We start from the raw sequence: 20,010 nt of genomic DNA, 5'->3' as shown, positions 1-20,010 counted from the left end.
GAGAATCATCATTGAGGCCATTCAGTCGGTGACCAGCAACCGTCAAACAGTTGTTATAGAGACTTGATGACTAAATGTGACAATCTTTGCTGAGGTTTTCTTACAGTGAAACTTGAACCTCCTTTTGCATCTTGACCAGAAAAAAATGGGTCCTTATCCATCCGTGTTGTTTTAATTTTTCAGTCTGATATGTCTCCAAAGATGCTGACAAGTTTACACCAGTCTGTTTTTTAACTAGCCATATATGGTTGCTCTGTGTAAAATAAAAATACCAACAGCATCAACAGAATTTTAAAATAGAAAATATTAACAAGGGTTGGTATGAAAACTGCCAAACTAAATTGTTTCATTAAATAAAATAAATAAAAAACAAAGCTAATTGGAGAACATTTTCTTTAATAATCTCATAACAAAACAAATATGAAAATTACAGATAATATGCAATATCAGTCAAACAAACAGTTTTAATATGCATACATTGGTCATGAAGTGTACCTTACTGCAGCTAAGTGACTGAAAACATCTTTGAGGGGTGAAATTATGTCAGTACAAAGACAGAAATGTGGGAAACAGATGTAGAAAGCATTTACCGTTTCTTTACACGTAGCAATACAAAATGAGTACAAACTAGAGTATGAATAGGAATTAAAGCAGAAAACATTCAGTAGTGAACATTTCATACACATGATCACATGTAGCTGTGTTTTAATCTTTAACATGCCCTGATTTTTACAGTTTTAAATCTGTTGCAACTGTTGCTGGTTAGCATGCTAGCAGCCGCCCACAGTTAGCATGCTAATCTGGACTAGCTACTACCAGTAAACCTTATAAAATCCCTGCAATTAGACTTGGAAGTATGCAATGGATATACAAATGCTTAGGGGTTTAAATTACTAATGGATAAAATCAAATACTGGTAGCATGCAGCATGGGTCATGAAAGAAGCCCTGAAAATGAACTGTATAGTGATTAGTTGACTCTACAGACTTCTGTAACAGCCGACAGGTATTAGGTGCTCTGAAGGACTGAGGCTTCTCTAGTTGCAGGAACAAAACCATTGGTGTAATTTAGAGTGATAGAAATATAACTAATAAGTTATTTAAATCTACCTGAGTGCTAAATAAAATGTTTAAAAGGTTTTGAAAACATGGTGTGATCCACTTTTGTCTTGTTATACAATCCTGTACCTGAGATGATAAACAGATTGTTAAAAACTTCATAACAAAAGTTGGATGGATGTCTGAGTATAAAAGAATAAAACAGTACAGAAGATTAAATCATATTTCCAAGGACATACACTGACTTCAAAAGGAAAAATGCATGAAGTAGCTTCAATCAAATAAATGGGTATATGGATGTAGAGGACATTATGTTAAATTCAGTGGTTGAAGCTTAAGGGCAGCTGCTGTAAACAAACTATGAGGATTATCATAACAGAACCAACTTCAAATGTGTCAAAATTTCACAACCATTAAAAATTATTAATAACTGGTTGTTGTATTGGGTGGGTAGCATATATTTGTGCTCACTGAAAAATATTCTCAATGAGCAAAGATAGATTTTTGACATGTTCTCAAAAAAATCAACACAACCAAATTTTCTATTGCTTCTTTTTCTTACTTCATTATACTAAAGTTACACTGAGCTTGTATCTCTTTTAGTGATGAGGTCTGGGTCAAGACATTTTGACACCCATACTTTGAATTTCATGGAGATTAATTCAATCTGTTGGCCTTTCTGGTGCACTGGATTAGTGGGAGACTTTGGGCTTCTTTCAGGACTATTGACCTTTAATTTTAGCTTCATCAAACAATAACTGGCAAACAGTAATCTGAGTTTAAGAGAAGATGAACTAGGTTGCTCAAAAATCAACGCGTATGGTGAAAAGAAGATCATATAATGTGTACGTCTCAACCCTACAAACGTTTGTTTAGTATAATATTAGATCTGAGGTTCATCTCCAAGAAATGTTCAGATCTCAGTGAACTTTCAGTTAATACAAATTTTCAAGTTTGGGTCAAAATGAGCTTTCCTTCTCCACTAATCAAAAGAAATGCATGGGATCTTAGGAGCTTTAAGAAGCTGACACTTTCTGGCCATCCAGTCCAATCATTCAACTCTTTTCGAACATGCCAGTACAGAACCGTCTTCTGAAATACACCAACGGATGGTCATTCTATACTTAAGGGCAGAAAACACCAAAAGAACCGCTGATTCTGGCCAGCCCTGACATGACTGCACCTTCCCAGATTTCTTGGTGCTGCTTACTGACGTAGCACAGGTGAAGTCTGACTCTAGCACCGACTTTCTGCTTCATGAAAGTCCCAATGACAATGATCCCAACATGAACAGTCTGAAAATATGACAGATATTTTCACTCATTGTGTTTCTGCATGAATCTTTCTGTCATTGATTGCTGAGATAGCCAAGTCTCCGGCAGAGTATTTCAAATATCTCAGCAATACAGAGAAGAATGGTGATCACAGTGAAAGTGTACATAGCACTGAGGAAGATGGTTTTTTCAAAGTGTTCAGGTACCATGCACTTGGTTACATTGAAGGCCTTCTCCAAGGAGCTGGCATCACAGACGTACACCGGGTGAACCTGAGGACAGCAGAGACGTATGAGGCAGTGGGTACATTGGGTTTGGTTTATTCCACAGGGACCTGCAGTTTATTCAGACACTAATCTGAAATCTAAGTCAAGCTGTTGCATTCTTCTTAAAGAGAAGTAACTTTCTGCACCAACTCTACAAAACAAACCATACTTCTTCATGCTCATGTATTGAACATTGAGCTAAAAGTTATCAGAAATGGAAACAAACCTGAAAACCAAAGAGGTGGCTTTGTAGCCAGAAGGCGATGATTTCTAGAATGATGCGGAGCAGAACGGAGATAATGTAGAAGACGGTGTAGATGGGCCGTTCAAGAATTTCCTCTTGCTCTATATTCCTACAGGCGGCGTACAGGTGGAACCAAGCTCCAGGAACCAGGACAGTTACCAGCTGTAGCGCCCAGAAGACCTGCAGAGAGCAGAAACATAAAGATGTACACACTGAAAAACAGAAAACACTGGATGTTAGGGATAAAGGTTGTTTCACCGACTGGTGTATATGCTAGCCGTGTCAACTCCCTGCAAACTACTAACTACTTGAGGAATTCAGTAGTTAGTAGAAAACAGTCAATAACCAAACATTTTATTCAACTGAAAGTTCACACCCTAACAGCCGAGTAAATTAGTGCTTTAGAATTTATTTGGAAACATTACATTAGTGGAAACTAGGTGTGCAAATGTTTTCAATTTTAGCAAGGCGCTAAAGCACTAAGCTAGAAGTTAGCTCTGCTATTAGCGCATCAGCAAAAGTGTGCCTACCACTGTCTGCATCCCTTCTTGAATCTTCAGTATCCTTTAAGTTTTGAGTCTGAGGGAAGTTTCGACCGTATAGGGAGGTGAAAAACAAAATCACATTGAACCGTTCTGCTTTGAGGAATTACAGCAGTTGTATGTTATATAATCATTCCACCCTGGAAAATACTGGAGGTCTAATGAATATGAGGTTAATGTTGAAGCCCAAGATGAGTGAGTTGAAACATCTGACCAGTACTGTGTTCGAGGTTTGTGTTGAGATGTTTTCTCTGGTTCTGACTCATAGTGTTGCTTGGTCCCACCTGAGGTGTTATGGGTCTGAACTGGTTGTAGCAGAACAGGTTGAGCTCTCGTCGATCCGGGTCGCAGCTGAAGTGCAGAGCTTCATTCCCATAGACCGCGAAGCCAAGAACACCCAGGAAGAACATCCGAACCGAGCCGAAGAACAGCGTGTGGAACTGGCCGATGACTGTAGGAGGCCTGAGCTAGAACACAACCACAGATAGACACACAAAGATCACTCACAGAGCCAGAGAAGGCATTAAACTTTCAGACTTGGAAGGGACCGGTTACTCTTTTTTTTTTTTTTTTTTACAAGGTTCTGGTTACAAAACTGTAGAGATTATCTTCCTTATGTTTCCTCTGTGATAAAGTCCTTTTACTGAGATGACTGTGCAGGGTTTTAGAATAATCCCCCTTCAGTAATGCCTGTGTACTGCAGTCTTTGCCCAGCAGTAGAAGAAGAATAATCAGCAGCAGGAAATCAAGATGATCAAAGTTGAGCATACATTTATGAGCTAAGAGACAATATTTACTTTTACTGTGAGTTTTTCCATTTTGCATACAAAACATCTGCTGATTTGCCAGATCACTTTTAAAGCAATAACCGCTCTTCAGTTGACAAACCACAACGATTCAAAGTTGCATCACTTTCTTTCTCAGTAACCATCAACTCAAAATAACTTCCTCAATTTCACAAAAAGCTTTTTATGCTTGCTTGAGGTGTTTTCTTTTTATATTTTATAGAAAAAGAGTTAATGTGCTAAAGGGGAAATGGAAATACATTTATTTAATAAGTTCTGGTGTAATAAATGGCCTTTCCACTGGTAGGTCTCTGCCTTACCAGAGGTATGAATCTTGGAAAAATTTTAAATTCCAAGCCTCAGGCACGTATCAGAGGACTCTGTCTGTTTTTTGCTGAGATGTGGGCTTCATGCTAGCTTGCAACTACATACTGTTTATTACAGGATGTGTAACGTCACCGATTGTCAAAATTAGACTAGGCTGAGCGATTCACTGCAAAACAGTAGATAGAAAAAAGCGTAATTAGCATTTTTCACTTTTGTAAAAGTTTAAAAGTTAACTCAAAATTCAAATGACAGTTGAATGGAAACATGGCCAACATCAGATCTGACCCAGCTGTAATCTGACTCTATGTCTGATTCAGACATAGAAATCTACGTATATCTATGTCTGACATAGATCCAATCCACCATGTGGTGAATTCATTCACAGAGACTCTCAGTGTGAACAAACATAATGTGAGGAAATTTGAATAAGGTCTTGACATCCATAACAAGCTAAACCTGATGCATGTTTTTATATGTCATAGTGAAAATGATGGTCGGAACAAGAACAGAAATTTTAACATGAGCATTTTTGTGTTTATGACAGAATTTTTCACTGTGGCGATTTACAGGCAGACTGCGAACACCAAAGTGAGCTTCAAAGTCCCTCTGCAGGGTGCTGGTTTGTTGGGTCTCCAAACTGCTTACACATCATTTAAAATGAATTTCTCCCCTCACTAGATAATATGGCTTACAAACCTCTGTGAAATCAGCTGCTGTGGTGTTAAACTTTGATGCCTGAGTTTATGGTGATGTGTTCTGTAACTTTTAACTTTCAGTACCTGGTTACATATTTTTCTGTTTCAGTCATGCAGTTGGGTGAGAGCTGTACATAAAAGCAGTTGGGTCACGTTTTGATTAACACTGCGGCATTTTTACTCAGCTGTTAGAAAGAAAGAGAACCTGCTTTTGTCTGCCAGATAATCAGAGTCCCTGAGCTCTGACGGCTGAAAACAAAAAGCCATTCAGATGAAACATTTCTCATCTCTTCAGCTGCTCCGCTCTGATACAACCACCATCTACCAGAAAACAGCAAACAACAGCAGCAGACTGATTTCAGCAGGATAATGGCTCCTGTCTCATCTACTCACACATCCTTCGTAGAAGTTCTTGATGTAGTTTAAAGACATGATTTGCTCTCTGACGTCCCCTGTGTTACTCCGGGTGGCTCCGGGCCCTCGCGGCCAGGACTCCACAAACCTGCAGCTGAACTCTTCCACCTCTTTTTCTCTCTCCTGAAATCATGTAGCCTTTTATCTCCCCCTAAACATACTGACCCACTCAGTGGAAAAAAACACAACAGGGACCAGGGGGCCAACAAAGAGCCAGGGGCGGGGGCCTGGGTCGCCCGAGTTTTAATCCCTACTGGACTCTGTCAGCGAAAAAACCCTCCTGTGGAGCACAATGCAGAGGAAACACCTGGTTAGGTGAAACAACTGATGGGTTTATTCTTTATTTCTGCTAATCTGGAGCTTCACTCACTGAAAACAAGTTCAGATTTTAATAAATGATCTAAAAACTAAAAGCTTCCTGCACTTTATTTCAGAGGTTTTGTTGAAGTGGAAGCATAAGTCCATCAGCAGTCAAACACACACTCCCATTGCACACACATCTGAGGTCCCAAAGATAGACAGAAGAACCAGAACCAGACCAGAACCAGAAGAAGAAGTTAATCCACACACCAACCGGAATCCTGGCGGCGTGCTGTTCATTCCCTCTCTTTTTCCCAAACACAGATTCCAGTTTCATCCCAGCTGTTGGACAGTACAGGTCAGACGAATCGGACTCAAGTACATGGAGGTGAGGTGAGCCGCTTCCTGGCAGGACTTTCAAAATAAAACAGTGAAGCAGAAATCTGCAGCTGCTAAAGTGAGTCGTTCTGTTCTGTTTAAGCAGGAAGTAAGAGCTAAAACTGACCTCCAGGTTTTGGACTCAGGTGCATCACAGGGAGAGAAACCTGCAGAGATGATCTGAACTGAATGTAAACAGGAACAGCAACATAAACGCCTCTGAGCAGCAACGTTGCTTTCAAAGGGGCAGTATTATGTATTTTACATGTATAGTGACATCATATAGCACAATCAAGTAACTATGTTACTTCATTTGTTATGAAAATGCTACATATATCAAATATGAGTTTAAAGAAAAGTTCCTTCATAATTTAGTGGTTTTGAAATTGGGCCCCTGTCTCTTTAAAAACTTCTGCTCTTTCTGAAACTCAACATGCCTCCTCTATTAACCTTCTAACATCGTTTTTAACAGCATTTCACTGAGTAGTCGCTCCTATAATGAGCTCAGCAGTTCCACCAGCTGTTTGCTAATTGCTGCTGGCTAGTCTGAAGGAGCTGAGTGGGGGAGTCGCTGCTCTGTGAGGCAGAAGCTCGGTAGCTTACAAACTGCAGCTCAGAGGAGGAGCTGCGCCTCGAAGGCGGGGCTAGGTCTAACCAGGCGTTTTGCACACCTGTATGGTTGCCATGGAGATTAAAGGATTTCTCGAACATGCTAGAAAGAATCAAGGCAATGCTACACCGATGGGGGAATAACATCATAACACAATGTACAACTGAAAAAAGTCGAGTTTCCATATTACTGCCCCTTTAAGCAACTTCTTGGGTGTCACACTTGAAGTTTTCTGAACTGACAGATTGGATCTTTCATCAGTAAGAACATTCAGCAGAGATCCAACTCGTTCCACCTCTGACTTTAACCATCTGTGACAGAATCAGACCCTCTCGGTCGGTTAAAGTCTCATTAAAGCAGCGAAACAGAAACTCCCAGATGGAGTCCTTCATCTCCAAGAAAACTTGGACGAAGGTGAGAAATAAAAGACGTTTTCTCTGTTCTCCAGTTCTCCTGATCAAATTCTGCAGATGTCAGGAGGCTGGAGAATTATTTCTGAACACCAAACAGATTCTTGGTCATGGCGCAGAGATTCTCTTCTACATGCATGAGATAAAAACCATGCTGCACATTTAATCCCACGGTGAATTATTGCAGACAGAGAACCTGCTGAACTTGAAAACACACACAGGCTCTTCATACAGACAGGCGTAATAAATCACAGCTATTGGCTATTTGCACATTTTTATGTCTAAAGGTACCAGATTCATCAAAAACATCCCAACATCCACATTAATATGCGGCTTTAGAGTCAGCAGCAGGAAAATCACATCTTCAGGAAAACAGACTTTGCTGCTTTTACATCTGTTTCTGTGAGGATTTAACTTTCTGCACGGCTGGAATTTAGTCACACTTTGAGATTCATCAGACAATCCAAAGGGAGAAATGGAGCAGGAAGCAAACAAAGGAGCTGGGCAGACAAAAGGTAGTGCTGAACCAAAGCAGAGTCTTTTTTGTACCTGAATCAAACCGGATCTGTCTACTATAGGTCTGGATCCAAACAGTCAGCAGCAGGTTTCCTAGTCTCCCTAAACTCAATGCTGCCTCTACTGGCTGCATTTCTGTCACCTCTGAGCTGCAGCAGCATATGAACCCAGAGAAAATGGCAAAAACACCGGCTATGTTTGAAAAACGCAAACAAAGCCAACATGCTCTGCTTAGATCAAACCAAAATGAAAATTTTAAAATAAATACAAAACCCTAAGGAGAAAAACCCCCGAACATCTTGATGACACTTGGTGGTGGCAGCATCATGCAGTTGGAACAGAAAGATGGACGGAGCCTTGAAGACTTGATGCTGGGCTGGAGCTTCACCTGCCAGCAGGACAACCATCTTAAACATCCATGGTTTAGATCAGATCAGATTCATGGGTTAGGATGACCTAGTCAAAGTCCAGACATAAATCCAACTGAGAATGTCTGGTAAGAATTGGAAATTGATCTTCACAGACATTTTTCCCCCCAAAAAACAACAAAACAAAACAAACAATAAAAACTAGAGCTTGGTTTATTTTTAAAAGAATGAGGGAAACTTTTTAATCTTCTGTTTTTGAGATTTCTTTAAAAAAATGTCGGCAACAGCAAAGGGAGAATATTTAATGCTCTGCAGCAAATAAACCCTTTAACGGGACATTAGGTGGGATTTGTTGATTTATTTTGTTAAATTACGAGAATGAAGTCATTATTATGAAAATAACGATTATCAGCAGAATGTTAGGAGAAAAAAAAGGTTGTTTTAGTGATAAAAAAGCTCGGATCGAGTTACTGTAGAAGAATAATGATCATGTTTTTATCATCGGAACCTCAAGAAGGAATTCAGATTATAACTGAAATGTTCCAGCTGGGCGATTCCTGGAAACACTCATAGAACAACAGCAAGAAGCCAAGAAAGAGCTGGACTGGTAGAGAACTACACACACACACACACACACACACCTACACACACAGCATACAGCTGGGTTCCAGTATAAACACGCGGAACATGCAGTAAATAATGAACAGACAGAAACAGGACAACCATCCGTGTGATTTGATTTAGTTTTGCCATTTTTTTCGCTCCCAACATGACAGCAGCTTTAAAAACGAGATTCTTCTGCCGTGGCTTTCTGTGGTTCATCCTCCTGATTTATTGAGTTTCACGTGGAAAACGAGCTGAATGAAGCGCGCGCACAGCAGAGAGGGAGACTGCTCTCCAACAGGTGCATCCTCCTCCTCCTCTTTCTCTTCCTCCTCCTGCTCCTCTTTACGCGCTCTCTCCCTGCCTCTGCTCACTCTGCGGCTCAGACCTGCAGCCCTCAGATCAAGTGTTGCTCCAAACTTTTCTCTCCGCTCTCAGGCTGATCCAGCTGCACCACCGCGCTGGTTTTACGCGCAGCAGCTCCTACAGCTGGAGCTCCCCTTCTCCCCAGCATGGATGACGAGTTCCTCTCCAACCTCTCCCCGGCTCCCCCCGGAGACCCCGAGGCGTTGACCCCCAACTCCACCGTGGAGCCCGGCTGGTGGGGGGCCTCCGACGGCGGGGAGACGGTGCACTTCGTGGTGCGCTGCGTCATGACCTCTGTCTACATCCTCATCATCACCGTGGGTCTGCTGGGGAACATCATGCTGGTGACGATCTTCATCACCAACAGCGCCATGCGCAGCGTGCCCAACATCTTCATCTCCAGCCTGGCGGCGGGCGACCTGCTCCTGCTGGTCACCTGCGTGCCCGTGGACGCGTTCCGGTACTTCTCGGAGGAGTGGGTGTTCGGCGAGGCGGCGTGCAAGCTCATCCCCGTCATCCAGCTCACCTCAGTCGGCGTGTCGGTGTTCACGCTCACGGTTCTCAGCGCGGACAGGTAGGAGGACCCGGTGAACTCCGGAACAAGTGTTATCTGCTGGAAGGAAAAGCTGCAGGAGTTCTGATGGTGAACAGACAAAATCCACAGAAATGTGACATCTTTGCACCCCTCTCTGAGCCACTTCGGGGTTGCGTGCGATTTTCCGAAAAATAGAAAATAATGGAATCAGCTTTTAATTAAGAACTGAAAAATATTATCGCTATGTTTACAGCCTGGATTAAATTAATAATTTGACCCAAAAATCCAGAATGAATTCAAACCTTCAAACGATGATTTTTGTTCCTTTTGTTTTTGTTATTTTTAAATCAAAAACACAAAACTTGAGTTACATTCCTGCTCTTGATCGTTGGTTTCTAGTTTCACATCAGCCACACTTTTTTTTATCATCAACAGCTGAACAGTTTCAGTGAAAAGTTTTCAGCCCCTTTTATCGAATCACCAACAATAAAATCTGGCATAATCCCACAAAAACATTGAAAAAAAGCTCAATATCAAAGTGAAAGTGATTTCTACAAAATAATAATTACATAAAAATATGTAACAGTTGCAGTCGGTCTCAGTCAGGCTCATCTGCTCTGCAGTTTTCCTCTATTCTTCCTGCTGAACTGTTAAATCTCTGTCAGGTTGATTTGGATCAGCTAAGAACAGGTCTGGGCTTTGACTGGGCCACTCTGGAACCTTCACCTCATTGTCTGTACAGCTTTAGCTTTGTGTTGTCGTTTTCCTGGATAATTACGTTTACCGAAGCCGTCCCGGCAGATGGAAACAAACTCCAGGATATGTTGATGCTCGCTGTGTGTTGGCACCTGTCGGCCACCGTAACGTTGTGCAGTACACCAGTTCCACCAGTAGTGAAACAGTCCACAGCATGATGCTGCCACCGCCGTGCTTGACTGTTGGTACTTTGCTTTTAGGTTTGAAAGTCTCACCTTGACTCTTCCAAATATTGTTCTTGTCATTTTGGAGACGTCTGGACGATGACCCAGAAAAAGCTTCTGGAATGGTCCAAGACTCGACTCCATGATTATTAAAATCTTCAGGAGAAAAGCAACCAGTTTAACTGAATTTTACCAATTTCACGACGAAAAAAGAAAAGAATTAAGCTTGTTGGTGGCAACAAAAAGAGAAGATATGTGTATATTTGAGCTTGTTCAGCCCAGACAACAAAAACACTCAAAAAAAGATGAAATTGTTCTGAAGAAGCCATTTTAACCCAATCAGTCACGCAGAACAATTTGTTTTCCTTCTCCTTTACCTCCCAGACATTTCTCAAGGGTTTGTGTTTATTTTTGGGGCAGAGATTCCTGGTGGATCAATCCATCTTGAGTCCATTATCTGGTGCTTTTCAGGCAGCTTCTTTATCGTTCTCCTGCAGAGTTTTCCTTCATTGATCTGTTGCTCTTTAAATCTGTGCTGACCAAAAAAGTTGAGAAAGAATTTCAAACTTTAGTATGTTATCTTTTGCTGAATGTAAGTTTGCATGAATGAAACATTTACAGGACAGATGTTAATCAAGTTGTTTGCTTTTTTATGTTTTAATGTTTGTTCATCTGCTGGGATCGTTCACTGGTTACTGATCAGATTAATAAAGGAATTTTGTTCTCCTGTTTGATGAAATCATCAGAATCAGTTCAGGCTCTGTTGGTTTTCATCCTCCTGGTTTTCTGCAGCGCCTCCTTCTGCTGCTCAGCCAGGATTCTGGTTTCTCTCCAGCTGAGATGAGTTTACACCAGAAACTATTTGTTTTCACTGAGCAGTGATTCAGAAACTCACCAGCGTTTTGCTCCTGCAGTTTAATCTGCAGCTGGAAGAAACGCAACCAGCTGGCAGATTTTCATGCAGCTACTGCGTCTCTCTCACATACTTTCCCAGTTTATTTTAGTCTAAGTACATCTGATACATTCCTGGGAGATTTTATTATATTGTACATTTAAGTAAAAATTTAAACCAGTGGTGTCAAAGTCTAACATAAATTAAAAACTTGGATAAAGTCGCAGCTCAGTCTGGATATTTATTGAAAAGAAGTTTTTCCTTCTGTTCATTTATCATAATAAATGTTTATTATGAAACAAACTTAAGCTTTATTTTAACTTTAAATCCAAAGCAAGCAGTTTTGTAGTAAGAACTTATAAAATAATTCAAATGAAAAATAACTTTGGTAGCAGCACAGCATTCTGGGAATTGTAGTAAAATGGTGCCTTTGCTGTTTATTTGTATCTAACAGACATTTGGATATGATCATACTGTGGACCACATTTAGCCCACGAGCCTCATGTTGAACCCCATGACTCATAAAATTAGCTTTTAGATTCTCTTCATGGAGATTTAATTCAAATAAAAATAAAATAGGAATAGTACATCAGAACATGGAGCATTCAGGGAGGATCTTCAAAAGCTCAGAGCAGAAATAAGAAATGAAACTTAATTCTTAGGTTCAGCTTTTAGGCATTTTCCAGAAGATCTGTACTGTAAGTGAAAAGAACTGGATGTTCAGTTTGTTCTCACTGACCTGAAAAGAAATCTGCATTCATCACATAAAACGTAATAATAAGATTGCATTATAATCTGTTAGCATTAAATATATTGTGTCAGAAAGACACAAAGGTCCATCATTCAGGGCGCCGTTATAACGCAGAACAACAGCAGGATAACAATAAGAAGAATAATTGTAGATGTGAGACATGATGAGGAGAAAAATGGCAGATTTAAAAGAAACAGTGAATCAGAGGGACAGAGTGAAACAGGCTTCAGGAGAGCTGGTGTTGTTCTGGTGTCCGTGATGCTGCAGCAGAACAAACGGAGCCACCAGACCAGCAGACAGAGTTCAGTGATAAATCACAGGGTGGAGGCTCAGCTCCACGGAGAGGTGGTGCTCATGTTCCTCAGCTGGGAGCCGATCGGTCAGAGGACGAATTAATCAGCTCATTGCTTCTCCATAAATCAGAACGTCTCTAAGGTGGGACTTTATGTTTTAATGGGTCTGGAGGAAATAAGAGCAACATCATTAAAGTTTGTTCAGCTCTCTTAAAGAGACACTTCTTAGACTTTGACTGGGACATTTCAGCTCAGGTTATTTTGTCATGTTGCTTTAGAGAAAATAAGCTTTGTCATTTAATCTTTCCAACCCACTGGACATTTAACACGTGCTCTCCTAACTAAGCCCCAAATCAACTTCATTTTTCAGATAAGTTGTATAAACTTGGCTTTGAAGGTGCTGTCTTTACAGAAGAAATAGAAGATATAGAAATATCCTTTGTTGTCCCATAATGGTAACATTTCAGAGGCAATAACAGCAAACAGACTCACACAAAGATAAAACATTAAATAGTTTTAAAAACAGAATGAAGAATAAAAAGTAAGGGCAAAATTTTAAACATAAATATTGTGCAGTTATATAAGAAACTCCATCAAAAGTATTTATGTTTCTGTACAAACTGTGACATTTACATTTAAACTTGTCTACTTCTTGCTCTAAAGTGTCTCAGTGCTGCCCTCTTTGGGTTGAAGACTGGTTACTACAGCTGAATTTTCCCATTGCTTCCATCAGTACAGCTTGTTGATGTTTACATAAAACCATCTCAGACAGGCGCCCCCTGGTGGCGAGCTGGAATAGTTGGCATCGATCTGTAGCGTTTTTCAGTTTTGGATGTGTGAGATTCATTTGCAATGTGGAACTTCTGCTGATCCACAAATGTGCAAATAGCAGCGCTGTTTGTTTTCTTTAGCTTTTCATCACTTCTGCTAACTTTGAAAATGTTTCATGCACATATTTTCCCCTAAATAAATGTTTCTGGATAAATTCTAAAGCGTTAATTTTCCTAGCAGTCTTGTAAACTTTAAGTTGCATAAGTTCGACATCTGTGTTGAAGTTTGTGGTTATTGACCTTTGCACCGCACACAATCAGGAACAAAGTTAGCAATACTCAACAAATATAAAACTGAATGTATGAAGTATAGGTCTGTTCAAAGAATGACTTCGTAAATCACACATATAGGAGTGTAATGACAAGTTAGACCCTGATGAGGATCATATAGTATGTGGTAGGACGTTTTGTTGTTGTCATAAGGTGAGTATCAGTCTGCTTTAATTTAGCACTTTAGCATTTTAGCCATTAAATTCCATGTTGGTGTAGTGCTTTATTGTTAATGATTTGTGCTTTAGGGTTGCACAAACTAATGTTTTAGTTAGCGGTGCCTACTGCTGGTGCTTAGGAAGTCTGCTCAGTTTCTGCAAAGCAACTGGTGCTTTCACATGTTGTCAAAGTCTCCAGTGTGGTGTTAATGTTATGCATAGTTAAGACTACAAATGGCCACCTGTGGTGACGTCATAAAGCGACAGGCTTAAGTAGTCCAGGTGAGGCTGATTGTGGCAATGAAGTCTGTGCTGGATGTTTGGTGATCCGGGAATAAACTGATAACGATGATACAGTTCGACTCAGCGCATTTTTCTTAAAAACACGACATGGTGTCAGGAGTGCTGTAGTGTAAATCATCGGAGGCTGCAATTCTGCCGGAGACATGGCTGATGACAACGTACAGGGAGTCGCTTCTGCTGGTCGATGTGCAACGTTCAGCATCCAGCCGCCGGAATCTTTCGACTTCACAAAGCCGCAGGAGTGGGCCAAGTGGATACGACGATTCGAACGGTTTCGTTTGCGTTAACACGCTCATTTATTGCATGGGAGACGAGGCAGATGATGTTCTGCGGGGATTAGCATTACCAACTGACCAAAGAAACACGTATCAAGGAGTTCGGGATGGATTTCAAGCTTTCTTCGTTGTTAAGAAAAATGTCATTTATGAGCGAGCCAGGTTTAACATGCGCAAACAAGAGGAGCATGAAACCGTAGATGCCTTTGTTACTTCACTGTATGCGCTAGCAGAACATTGCAGTTATGGAGCGCTACATGATGAACTGATTCGTGACAGACTGGTGGTGGGATTGCAGGATAAAAGATTATCTGAGCGTATGCAGCTCGACCCAGATTTGACACTGGAAAAGGCCATTAATTCGGCGAGACAAAGTGAAGAGGTGAAACGGCAGCAATCCTGTCTGCGTAGTGGCATCAGATCGGAGACAGAAAATGGAAAATCTGTCGACAGGGTGTACAAAAGCAGTGTTAAGCATGCCAAGGCTAAATACCAACCTAAGTTGCACACTACTACAAATAATAAAAGGGAGATTTCTCAATGTTATAAGTGTGGCTGCTCTCCATCCCATCCCAAACGTGATTGTCCGGCAAATGGGGAAAACTGTCATTTATGTGGGAAAAAGGGACATTATAAGAGGGTGTGTAGGACGCTCAAGACTGTACATGCTGTCGAAAAAGATGACTCTTTGTTTTTAGGCAGTATTACCAAGGGAGATGAGCGTTGGAGGGTGGATGTTGAAATAAATAAAAGAAACATCTCATTCAAGATTGACACTGGTGCTGATGTTACGGTCCTGCCATACGCCATGTATAGAGACATCTATAGAGACAAGAGTCCCCCCCTTCTGAAAAAAGCTACCAGGCAGCTGCTAGGACCAGGGAGAAATGCACTGGATATTGTGGGGGTTGTTGAGATGTTAATGACAAAAGGAGAAAAAGAGATACAAGAAAGTGTGTATATTATGAGACACCTGCAAACTGCACTTTTGGGTAGACCAGCCATTCAGAAGCTGGAGCTTGTAGCTAGATTAAATGAGATAACTGCTGTAACATTAAAAACTAGCTATCCAAAGCTATGCAGTGGTTTGGGAGAAGTGAAACAGCCTTATGCCATCAAACTGAAACCAGGAGCTCAACCATTTTCATTAAAGACGCCCAGAAGGATTCCACTTCCTTTGATGGACAAAGTCAAGCAAGAACTGTCCCGTATGGAAAGTTTGGGGGTGATTAGCAGAGTTGAGGAGCCAACTGATTGGTGCTCAGGAATGGTGGTTGTTCCTAAAAAGACAGGGGCTGTACGCATATGTGTTGACCTCACGAAGCTGAATGAGTCTGTGTGCAGAGAGAAGTATATTCTTCCCTCTGTAGATGAAACACTCGGTAAGTTAGCAGGAGCTAACATTTTCAGTAAATTAGATGCTAATATGGGGTTCTGGCAGATCCCTTTAACTGAAGATACTGCAAAATATACAACTTTTATTACACCTTTTGGTCGTTATTATTTTAAACGGCTACCCTTCGGTATAGCTTCTGCCCCTGAGCATTTCCAGAACAGAATGGTAACAGAGGTTACAGAGGGATTGGAGGGTGTAGTTTGCCACATGGATGTTGTGTTGGTGTGGGGGAGAACACAGGAGGAGCATGATGCTCGTCTGTATACCGTTCTTGGAAAGATTCAAGAAGCCGGTATTACACTGAACATTGATAAATGTGATCTTTCAAAGCAGAGTGTAACATTTTTGGGCCATATTATTTCTGTTAATGGAGTTAGTCCTGATCCAAATAAAACAGAAGCTGTGAGAAAGATGAAAGAACCAAGAAATGTGAGTGAACTAAGAAGCTTCGTTGGAATGGTTAACCAGCTGGGGAGGTTTATTCCAAAGTTGGCAGAGCGAGACAAGCCTTTGAGGGATCTCTTGTCAAAGAAAAACTGTTGGATATGGGGAGTTGATCAAGCTAGAGCATTTCAAGAACTGAAAGATTTGCTTTCATCCCCGCCAGTGTTAGCCATGTACGATACTAACCGGGAATGTAAGGTTTCAGCAGATGCGTCAGCTTATGGTCTGGGGAGTGTGCTTCCATCTTTGTTGAGGCCAGTTCTTCCAAAAAGTAAGTTCATTGCTCAAAAAGAAAAGGAGAGAAGGATAAAGGATGCAGAGAGATATGATTCACGCCACAGAGCAAGAGTTCTTAGTAAACTTACTCCAGGACAAGGCGTGTGGATTAAAGATCAAGGTACAAGCGGAGCAGTGGTTACCAGTCATTCTACTCCACGGTCATACATTGTGGAAGGACCCCATGGATTGATTAGGCGAAATCGTCGTCATTTGGTTACCATGGAGCCTTCGACAGAGCCAGAAGTACCGGAAGGTGATGTTGGTGCAGAACAAGTTCCACCGAGTTCTGAGGAATCTTCACAGCAGAGCTTTCCTGAACTTTCACCTACTCCTAGAACCAGGTTTGGGAGACGGGTTGTGAAACCAGATAGACTGAATTTGTAGCTAAGGAAAATAAAATGATTGATGTAAATGTTATGCTAAAAATTTAAATATATATTTCTATTTATTGTAGCTTTTTCTTCTAGCTCTAGGTAGAAACAGACCTTCCAGCTATAGAGGCAGAATAATCCTCTAAGGTCTGTTGAATCAATGGTAGTCTACCCATTGATTCTAGAGCGGGGAGATGTGGTGTTAATGTTATGCATAGTTAAGACTACAAATGGCCACCTGTGGTGACGTCATAAAGCGACAGGCTTAAGTAGTCCAGGTGAGGCTGATTGTGGCAATGAAGTCTGTGCTGGATGTTTGGTGATCCGGGAATAAACTGATAACGATGATACAGTTCGACTCAGCGCATTTTTCTTAAAAACACGACATCCAGTAACAAAAAAGAAGTTGATAGATTTGCCTTTAGCCATTTTTTTGAAGAAAAGTCGATTGGGAGGTATGAAAAATCAAAAAACAACAAAGTGAGAAAGTTGACATAAGTCCTTGCCTCGCCCTGACTGCTGTGCATCAATTAAATCCCCTACTCCAACATCTCTCTGACCAGCTTTCTAACCATGCAGCGAAAGATTTAGAGGAATGGCAAACGCAAATGAGGTGGATTAGTTACTAGGATGATACGAGTTATGAGTTTGAGATAAGTCAAAGGAGATGGTTTCATGACCCTTCTCAATTACTTCAAAGTCATTGCTACTGTGTTCCCACTGGCATCGTGTTAACTCACATCTGTAGGCTGCAGAGCATCAAACCTCTGATTCTGTGCAGATGTTTGCTGTATATGTTGGTATGAATTATAAACTGTGTTGAAGGTAGTCACCTGTAACATCATTTCTTCTCGAAGCACTTGCATCCCTCTGGTGTCACCTCATTTACTGCAGAAAAATGTAAAACAGAGAGAGCTCAGAATTTAAAATATTCAGAATAAGAGCGACCTGGAGCTCCTGGAGGCCCTGAAGTCCTAAAGGAAGTTCAGAGGTTCTTTAAAAGTCATTTAGCAGAGTTACTAAAGGCACAATAAAAGCCTTGAAATAGATAGAAGAAAGGAGCCAATGAACGCTGCAGGGAGTCATCTCTTTTGTTTCATCACTTCCTTTCTTTATCACATTTCCAAGGTTGATTGTTTCCTCCTGACTCCATCTTACTGCAGATCTCTGATGGATACTTACAACCTTTAGGCCCATTTATGGTTTAAAATCAATGGAAATCGTGTTCATGCAAAGACATCAGGAAAAAGCCATCCAACATGACATTTAAACCACACAAATACAATAATGACACACAGAAATATCAGAATAATTAGTTCTAAATCATGTAATAAAGCAATAAGTAACACTTTCGTCGTGTCACATCACCTTGTTCTGACCGAACGCTCCTCCCTGCATCAACGTCCGCCTCGCTAATGAATGACAGAGAAAATCTGGAATCAAATCAGCAGAGGCGCCTAATGAATCATATTATCTGAGTTCATGGTGTGTAAATCACATTCACAGTGACGTGTGGCTCACAGTCGCCAGGGTCGATTATTGTAACCGCTCCAGAACCGTTTGTCTGGAAAAGTCACGCACGGCTTTATCTGAAGTATGGAGATGATGCTTATTGAACATGTTTTAAAAAAAATCTTCAACCAGAACAGCAATGACTTCAACATGTAAATAAATACATACATAAAAAGGGTCAAACAGCAGCTGGAAATGTTAAAGAGCTTCACATTAAAATCACCAGATAGAAAGTTATGTTCATTTATATGAATTTAATCTGCCTCAAAATCTGTAAAAAAATGATCAAAAACCAGTTACTTATATTTACTACTGGTTCCACTAAACTGTTTATCTCTGATTTATGTAAGTTAGAAACAAGACTAGAATAAAGCAAGAATCTAACAACAATTTTCTTGTAAATGAGCAGGAAGTGATTTCTGACTGATGCTGGAAAAAAAAAAACTTTACATAAAATTTAAAACCACAAAATGTTTCTTTAAGAGGAAATGTTGCAGTTTGATTGGGTCAGGATAAGCAGGTCTGGATTTCTGATTTTCTGAGTGATGCTGTCGTCTACATATGATGCAGAAACGGTTTTACTAGTTTTACACTTTGAGATTCTGTCCAGTTATGGAAATCTGGAAAAAGTAGAGTATACAAATATTTGTTTTTCCAGATTTGATCCCCTGTAACCTTGTGTTTCCATGTTTTTCTTCTTGCATCATGTTTCCCAAATTTGAAGCTGCAGAAATATGTGCAGTAAACTCCTGGTGAATCTTTGAATTTATATAAGTTTAGGGTGTAATTAAAACTGGATGCTGAAAACATTTCATTATCAAATTACTAAAATAATTCCCTGTACAGTTTTTTTTTCTTCATATTTACTAAGTGGCATTTTGTTCCAGTCAACCAATATCAACACCAGCCGGTCAGTTTTAGTGGATGAGTTTGGTCTTTATTATATTTCAATATTGTTTTATTTGTGTTTGAATCATCAACAATACAAACGATTTTCACACACTTTTCTCTTTGTCCCTGTTTTCTGAGCTAACTGGCGCCCCCTGCAGGGACATCAGAGTGGACATTCAGAGTGGTAACTCTGACTTTGTGCGATTTCACAGCAAGGAGCTGAAATGAGACAAAGGGCGTGAAGAGCTAAATATTTCATAGAGAATTAGGACGTTAATTACTGATCAAGGCAGTGTTTCATGCGTCAGAGCCTGTCATTGGTTATTAATGATCAGTCAGCGCTCAGACAGACTAATCAGTGATCAGCAGTAATGACGTGACGGTCAGACAGGAGATCACGTCTCTCACGGCGCGCCGAGCACGTTCAGCGTAAACCTCTGTGCGCCGTAAATGTCCGTCCGGTGAATTGTTGATTGAGCCCAACAGGCGGCTGAGAGCATCAGTTAAAACTCCGACAGCAGAGAGGGACGGCGCACAGACAGCAGAGGATTTACAGCCGGCCGGTTCCGATCCGATCGGATCATCAGATGCAGTAAAATGATCCAGCGATGTGTGAAAATATCATTCCCTCCCACGTCTAACTTCCTGCTCCCGGCCCATTAAGTCAGCTGGATTTATCCTCTGTGGAGAAAACGTCCTGCGTCTGTGGAGGTTTTATTTTCCCTCCTGAACAG

General features: G+C 40.8%; 2 protein-coding genes across 4 annotated transcripts in view; one reads left to right on the top strand and one right to left on the bottom strand.

Annotated features, from left to right (window-relative positions):
• Positions 1-385: 385 nt before the first annotated feature.
• gje1a (gap junction protein epsilon 1a) lies at positions 386-18,528 on the bottom strand. 3 transcript variants are annotated; one of them, XM_028040806.1, is made up of 5 exons: positions 18,242-18,528; positions 17,707-17,761; positions 3,669-3,851; positions 2,825-3,022; positions 386-2,604 (listed from the first exon to the last, which is right to left on the bottom strand). In XM_028040806.1, the coding sequence occupies exons 2-5, from the start codon at positions 17,737-17,739 to the stop codon at positions 2,407-2,409; spliced, it is 612 nt and encodes a 203-aa protein (XP_027896607.1). In that variant the 5' UTR covers positions 17,740-17,761; positions 18,242-18,528; the 3' UTR covers positions 386-2,406. The 3 variants fall into 3 exon arrangements, with proteins under 3 accessions (XP_027896607.1, XP_027896608.1, XP_027896609.1); XM_028040807.1 differs by lacking the exons at positions 17,707-17,761; positions 18,242-18,528 and adding exons at positions 6,176-6,319; positions 6,411-6,843; XM_028040808.1 differs by lacking the exons at positions 17,707-17,761; positions 18,242-18,528 and adding an exon at positions 6,176-6,843.
• Positions 6,976-20,010, top strand: part of nmbr (neuromedin B receptor) — a 45,021-nt gene continuing 31,986 nt past the window's right edge. Inside the window, exon 1 of the mRNA XM_028040805.1 lies at positions 6,976-9,730. Within this exon, the coding sequence (XP_027896606.1) occupies positions 9,303-9,730 (428 nt within the window). The 5' untranslated portion in view covers positions 6,976-9,302. The remainder of the gene's footprint in view (positions 9,731-20,010) is intronic.

This window comes from Xiphophorus couchianus, chromosome 15, assembly GCF_001444195.1.
Source record: "Xiphophorus couchianus chromosome 15, X_couchianus-1.0, whole genome shotgun sequence".
Taxonomy (NCBI): domain Eukaryota; kingdom Metazoa; phylum Chordata; class Actinopteri; order Cyprinodontiformes; family Poeciliidae; genus Xiphophorus; species Xiphophorus couchianus.
Note: the sequence above shows the minus strand (reverse complement) of the source record. Positions and strands in the feature narration are given on the sequence as shown.